At 35.4% G+C, this 7,815-nt stretch overlaps 1 protein-coding gene across 1 annotated transcript; it reads right to left on the reverse strand.

Moving 5' to 3' along the window:
• Positions 1–547: 547 nt before the first annotated feature.
• Positions 548–1,959, reverse strand: LOC143534126 (gibberellin receptor GID1B-like). The gene is made up of 2 exons (XM_077028702.1): positions 1,799–1,959; positions 548–1,726 (listed from the first exon to the last, which is right to left on the reverse strand). The coding sequence occupies exons 1-2, from the start codon at positions 1,847–1,849 to the stop codon at positions 734–736; spliced, it is 1,044 nt and encodes a 347-aa protein (XP_076884817.1). The 5' UTR covers positions 1,850–1,959; the 3' UTR covers positions 548–733.
• Between the last annotated feature and the right edge of the window lie 5,856 nt (positions 1,960–7,815).

Consider the following 7,815-nt stretch of genomic DNA (forward strand, 5'->3'; position numbering starts at 1 on the left):
CTTGTATGTTGATAAATTTAAATGTAGTCTCTTAATAAAACTGTTAAAAACTATCTAGCAACTCCCAAGTCGTTATATTCCCTTAATAGCAAGCTATTTGTTTTTTATTGTTCATTTATTCATTATAAGCCCATTTTTAAATTGTCATTTGTAAACAAGTTGTATGACTCCCCTCAACTTTTTTAATACTGCCAACTTAAACCCTTGTAAACATGACAATGTTTTATCAAATCAAAATCAAGAGAATGACATAGACATCCATTTACAACCTTGAACTTGTCCTCATTTCCCCAATCATTTCTCCATCTCCTTTCTTCTTGATTCGCCATGCTCCACCAACCCCATTGCATCCATTCGAATTTTGTTTCCACTAATTTTCTATATGGAATCACTTGAAAGCCACCACATGTGCCGCGCATGCTTTGACTAACAGGATATTGACAAGCACCATAGTTTTACCGATAATTTAGGGTTTAGGTATCAAATATGTTAACAACTATAAATTTTAAAACATATTACATCATTCATAAAGATGTAAAAATCAACAATCTAACTTATAACTTTATACATACTTGTAATAGATCATTAAGCAAAAATAAAACCTCCTACAACATTACTTTATGTTACAAACAAGCACCGTCATTGTTCTTCAAAGTTAGCATCGTTTAAGGCCTTACAGACATCAAAATATTTTGTTGTGTATATGTGTATGTCATCTTCTTCATTCTCAAATTCAATTTTCCAAAAACCTCTTCATTTCCGCCATCAATGTGCAAAAAGGCTCGTTATTCGGAAAGAAATAAAACCCGATCGACGCCTTCTCCAAAAACAAAAGCTTCACATCATGCCCGGCTTTCTCCAACCCTTTCACATACTCCAATTGCCAATCCTTAACAAGATCAAGCCCGGCCACAACAACCAAACTTTTTGGAAACTTAACACCCGTCAAGTCAGCACCACGTGGACCAAAAACATTACACGCCGGATGATCCCTATTTTCCCCTTCGGGCAAAAACGCCCGCCAATACCAGTCCCTATCTTTTAACCTCACAAAATATTTCTCATCCAATATTTTCTCACTCTCTCTCCTTTCTTCACCCCCAAATAACGGGTGTAATAATATATTACCCATCACATCCACGTGGCACATGGCAGCACGATGTGCCACGTGATGTGCTATATTCCCACCAGAGCTATCCCCAGCTAAATAAACATAAACTTTACCATCCGTACCGCTTACAAGCCACGGTCTGGACTGAGCCCAATTCAGGGCTCGCCAGCCGTCTTCATAAGCGCACGGATACCGATGCTCAGGCGAGCGTCGGTAGTCAACAGACACCACCACACCTCGAACAAACCCCGTCAGTCGCCGACAAAACGTGTCGTAAATCGCACTATTCGCAGACGAATGCGTAAAACTCCCACCATGGAAAAATAAAACAACCGGAACGATTTCCGTCGTGCTTAACGGGTTCTCAAAGTCCAAAACTCCGGCGACTGATTCATTTTCCGGCGAGGCGAATTTGTAAACCCGGTTGAACAGACCGGTGTCACGGTCAACGACGTCAAAGGAGTAAACACCGTCGACCGGAGTGGCGTTGGCGGTGACTTTCCGGTCGAGAAACTCGGCGAGTTCCCGGCGTAAGGTGCCGTCCGGTCGCCGGAGCATGTTGTAGGATAACTTCAAGTGGGATATTAGCATCCATGTGTGTATAGGAACAACTTTCTACACAAAACATGAAATTAAATCAGAAATTAATTATAATTATAAGAATACGAAGAATAATAATATTAATACCTTGGCTTCATTGGGTTTGATTTCATTATTATTATTATTATTACAATCCATGAATGAATTGATGAATTTTGTGAGTAAAGAGTGAAAGAATAAGAGAGAGGAAGACGACAAAGGAGGATGTGGATATCAGGATATGAGCTTTATAAATATGGTTTTTTTTTAAATTTTATTAACTGTGATTTTAATTGGTTTTTGGACGTTTGCTTTAATAAAAACAAATGTAATTATAGCAACTCCACCTAAGTCTCTTTTCTTTTGTCTTGTATTGCTTAATTCATTGCATTTCATATTTAATTTCTTTTCTTGTCTTGTTTTGTAGTGTGGTCAAGAGCAATGTTTTCACAACCGGACTGGACGGCCTACCGGTTCAATCGGTCGAACCGGTTGGACCGGCCGAACAAATTTGGTCAAAAAATGACGGATCAAGCTTAAAAATGATTTTTCAAAAAAAATATTTTTTCCTTAGAAAACCGGTCAACCGGTCCGGTTTTCCGGTACGACCGGCCGAACCGGTCCGGACCGGCCGGTTCCCTGGCAGCCGAGCGAACTATGTGAACCGGACCGGTCGGTGGACCGAATCCCGGTCTGACCGGTTCGACCGGCCGGTCCGGTGCGGTTTCAACAACATTGGTCAAGAGTAGATAATTTCGACATTAATTTTGTAAATCTTTTACATTTGTTTTTATAACTTTTCTTGGCACAGCGTTAATATTCTACCTGCCTCTGGAATTTATGTAAAAACACCACTAGGTTCTTTATGTAAGTGGTATCTAAATTGACTTTGCTAATCTAATGTGTTGTGGGTTTAAGTCAAATTATTGTGTAATTTAGTAGTATAGTCAAAGAGCGTGAAATTTATTTGACATTTAACCTTATACTTATGATTATCAATTAAAAAATGCATACATTTCAATACGCATTTCTATATCTATTAAAATAAATAAAAACTCATACACCTCATTTCTTATCTCTTTCCACCATTCACAACCAACTTTCCACCATTCACAACCAACGTAATGAAAATGAATATAAGTTCATCAATATGAGAAATAATAAGAGTCCATAAATTTAGTCTTTTTAGCGAATGGATTTAACGATAGATTTGGTGAAAACCCAACATTTTTTTTCTTTATATTATGGGGACGTAGTAGATGTGAAAAATGATATGTGAATGCTTGACATGGTATTTATATCATTTCTTAGCAAAGTTAATGTGACTTATGAAAAAACATTTTCAATTAAATCGTACAAATGCTCCTCAGTCACTGCCCACTTGACTAGGGATAAGCAGATTCGGTACTGGTACCGAATTGGTACTAAGTTTTGAGTTTTGGTACATGTATTTTTCAATTTTTGACTTCAATATCAGTATCGATACGGGTACCAAAAATTTGCGATTTTTGGTATCAGTACCACTGTAGAACCCCTCATAAAATATGGAGGTTTCTTTTGTACCAAAGTCACAATAGTTTTAGATAAGTGTGTATTCTACAAGTAAAATCTCAATAACCCAAATGGTCTAACGAAACTAAAATCACTAACACAGTGGTTACATATATCATTTTCATTGTTATCCGTAAAATGAATGATGAAACACATTTTATTTTCACAAACCAAAGGTTTCAATTCACTTTTTAGGCTCAAAGAAGAGGAAAAATGTGATAAATAGAAAACGAGCTTAAAAAACAAATAAATATATAAATGACGAAACCAAAGCAAAATCCATGCATGGTGATTGGTGTCATGGTGTGGTTATTGGACATGTCGTGTGGATTTTGAAAACAAGAAACATGTTCATGAAATTAATAGCTATCAACTCATATATGCCGTAAACATGTTCACAAAGTAAATGCCTAATAGTCGCAAAGAGTAAAGACTAATAAACATTACCACCCCATGTGAACCAACATGGTGAATATCGCGAGTTTGTATTTTCAAGCATCCAACGATACTAAGTTGTTGCTTGGGATATAAAGAAGTCTTCTCATATCTTTTAAAGTAAAAAAAGCAATGAATGACATCACATCAGACAGTAATAGACAACTTCGGACAATAAAATTAGGTTAAGTAGAGAAATTACGATAAGAATTTAAAATTAGATTCATGAACAAATAATAAAGTAAGATATAAGTGGTGGAAGCTTCTTAAACTCTTTTAACTTCACTTGAATTTATCGTTTAATTTATAAACTTAATAAGATTGGACCAAATTTAAAATATGAGAAATTAAAAAAAAAAAACAATTTCTTATGGCGGCAAGAAAATGAGTTGAGAAAAACCAGCCATGATGACAATAGGTATTCTGCGTGCGACACGCTCCTTCATCGCTCCATTTTCTTATTCTTTTTCCAAAATAGAATTTTTATATTTATTAAATAAGTATTTTTATTTACGCCCTGCTTGCGGTGCGCACATATAATGTATATATGTGTGAACCCTCGGGTGGGCAAAAGTAAAATTGCACTAATTTTGACGTTATTTTACTAATCTCGTGAAAATAACGTTAAAAGTGGCGGAAGGTTAATCAGGCATCATGTGGTGGCGTTGATAGCCGAAAGACAAGGGCACATGCACCGATCAGCCGGTGTCCCGATGATTGAGTGCTATGTGCCTTATGTCCAAGGCTTGATGCAAAACTACTATCGAGCCGGGGGTCTCACCGGAAGCAGCCTCTCTATCCCAATGGGATAGAGGTAAGGCTGTCTACATCTTACCCTCCTCAGACCCTACCATAGCATTGCTATTGGTGGGATATACTGAGTACGATGATGATGATGATGAAATAAGTATTTTTATAATTCACATAAAAATTTTTTTAAAGAAAAACAAAGAAAAAAAACTACCTAGTAATACCCAGGGTATAGTTAAAATACAAAGTGAGACAAAAATAAGAATTCTGAGAAAAATTTGCGATCACACAAAAACCTCTTAAAATTAAATTTAGAAAAAAATAATAAAAACATCATAGCTCAAAATATAAATAAAAAACGAAAAAGATTAAAAACTAAAATGTTTCCGCTATCACTCCCGTTAAAAAAATTAAAAAATATATACAAAAAAAATTTAAAAAAATGACGAAAAGACATAATAGTGAGATCAAAGACACATTGACGAAAATGAACAAAAGACATAATTATAACTAAAAAAAGACACAATAGATCGCAAAATATAACACAATGTTAAACAAATATAACACAATGTTGATTATTATAACACAATATAAAGAAAAAAATTCACAATGTAAAGAAAAAAAAGGCACAATCAATGACGAAATTAAACACAAAATACTATGATAAACAAAAAAACACAACTTTTTTCACTTACGATTGTGTTTTTTTTAATGAGAATGAGAAAGAAGGTGAAACATTTTTGTGTTTTTACTTTTTTCGTTTTTTTATTAAATTTTGAGTTATGATTTTTTTATTTTTTATTTTGTAATTTTTAATTTTTATGGAGGGGTATTTTTGTGTGTCTACAAATCCTTCTTATCATTCTCATTTTTGTTTCCCTTTATAGAATAACTTGACCCAAAATACCCATATCCATAAAATATAATATAAACTAACAAAATAAGAACAAAGATATACAAAATACAGAAAAAGAAGGTAAACTTAATTTTCAAGATGAATTAGATAAGGGTTACTGAAGAAACACTAACCGGACCCCGGACAGATTACTGGTAACCTGGGGGTTGGAGAGATGTTTCCCACGAGGGGTTAGACCCTTGGAAGATGGTTCTTCTGATAACCTGCAAAACAGACACCATGAGCTCGTCACTGAGAAGGGGGGGTTCCTCCTTGTGACCACCCTCCGGCGTGAGAATCAGACTAGATTGCTCTTTAAATATAAAAGTATATTAAGAGATTGCTAGAACAGATATCAGGTATAATATGATGATAATGTAATAAGATATGATAAGATGAGATGGTCATACCATTTGTGGTATTTATAGCCGAAGGTAGGTTTCCAAAGAGGTATGGCCGGCTGCAACAGTGTTCCTGTTCCACCAACAGTAGCCTACGCACGTGCCCTGCTGGTAGTTGGTGGGTAGGTAGCGGCTGATAGTGACCAGGCCTGCTGTATACTATTCCTGTTCCACCAACTGACGGCTACGCACGTGGTATGGCAGTAGTTGGTGAGTAGGCAGCGGCTAATAGTGATACAGTACAGGAGCATGCTGCTCGCCATACTGTATCAGTGAGCTGTCGTATCTCTGATCAGATCTTTCGCCCATACCTCGTCAGGTACAGTAAAAGATCCTTCAGTATACGGACTGGCTTATTTGGGCGGGAGTATTCCCCCTCCCGCCTCTGTGCGGGATTGCTCCCGGCTTGGCTCATTCCTTCAGGTGACACTGAATGATCGAGAGCTAAGTGCCTTGTGCGTGTAGCCATGCTGCGCGGGTGGCCTTCCCTAATGGCTTGTATCCGAGGCTGCGGGGACAGGCGGAGTCCTTCACCATTGGGAGGCATTTCCTGCGGGACCAGCTTGCGTACTGCGCGTAAGGACGTCACGTCTCTGAGCATGGTTGGTCCTGCGGATCCAGTTGGTCTCTGCGCAGACGTCCTTGTTTAAGGTGAGTCTTGCGGGTCCAACTGGGCTCTGCTGGGACCTACCTCTTCAGTTACACTTCTATTTTAATTCAAAAATTGTAGTTAGCATGCTGGAACTTTGCAAATAGTTGAAATGACACATTTATCGGATGAGCATGTTTTATTGCAGCCCATAGAATTGGTTTCTAGTATTCAACAAGGGCAAAAGCGTTAAACATGCGTGCCAAGTTGCTATTTTTAGTTTATTCATGACCCGAGTCAAGTCGAGCTAAAGTCACCTTGAGCTTGATTCAAAATACTCAATCAACCTGAAAACTTGTCTTTCTCTTGTTTCATAATTGTTTGTAGCTTTGAATAAAAAATAGACTATAAATCTAGACACAATCGAACATATCATATCTAATAATTTTAGAAAATTTCCAGCCTTGTTTTCTTAATCAAATTTATATATTTAATACATCTTGTGGGGTTTTTAAAAAGTTATACTTTTGTCTTTACCTTCAATAATTATTTGTAACAACTATTTTGTAAGTATTTAAAAAAGCCCAAAACACACAAAAATAAATTTGGACATACATGAAAAGTGCTTGGATGGTAATTAGATTTTTTCGCACGACTACGTTTTTTATTTAATACAAATAAGAGAATTTTCATCAAAATTACTTTTCTTATAAATATTCGTAAATAGTTGTCGACAATTGGTAATGAGATTAGCTACGAGAGCTACAATTTCTTTCTATCATCTTATTATTTCTATAAAGTATTCAATATTTGTCTGCTCCGATGATACTCATCGGTCATTAGAGACAGATTAACAATGAATTTTATAAAAAAAACTAGTATATGTTTTCTTTTCCTTAGGTTTTGTTTTCTCCTGTGATCCTTTGATGATCCACCAATGGACACTGCCGTTGTTAGTTTTTTGTCAGCGGCCCCGGTGATTATTACATATTTGAAAAATATATCTAGATTAAAGATGGTATTATAGTTCTTATTTTATCTCCTTTACATTAAACGATATAAAGATATTATATAGCGTGATGATAAATGTTTCTGCATATTATATAGCGTGATGATAAATGTTTTTTGTGAAGTGTCACGTTATATATGTATATAATTTAATATAAAAGATCCCTATATTTTCTGTAATGAAATCAAAAAATGATTTAAAGAAATGATTATTTTTTAAATTAAATGTTGTTTTTGGATTGAGAAAGCTGTAAGGTTTTATGAATTGGTTCTTCTAATAATCTGTTGTAATTTTCCATTTTTGATTTGACTTCATATATTGTTTTTTTCAGAAAACTTAATTATCATCACTAACATAACTTAATTGCCATAGTCTTTTTCTTTGTTTTGTTTTTAAAGTTATTACTCGAATACTTGTAGTTATATCATAACTAAAAAAATTATGCTAATGGGATTTCTTTTTATAGATATTTACTACCATGTGTTATGAATATGG

This window comes from Bidens hawaiensis, unplaced genomic scaffold (genome assembly GCF_021521415.1).
Source record: "Bidens hawaiensis isolate Kalapana, Puna unplaced genomic scaffold, B.hawaiensis_p1.1 tig00010069_1, whole genome shotgun sequence".
In the NCBI taxonomy this organism is placed as follows: domain Eukaryota; kingdom Viridiplantae; phylum Streptophyta; class Magnoliopsida; order Asterales; family Asteraceae; genus Bidens; species Bidens hawaiensis.

Excerpts from the sequence above, each read along its gene's own strand:
- LOC143534126 (XM_077028702.1), bottom strand. The coding sequence starts at position 1,849 with ATGGATTGTAATAATAATAATAATAATGAAATCAAACCCAATGAAGCC. Across the intron at positions 1,727-1,798 it reads TCAAACCCAATGAAGCCAAG|AAAGTTGTTCCTATACACAC; the intron begins GTATTAATATTA and ends TGTTTTGTGTAG.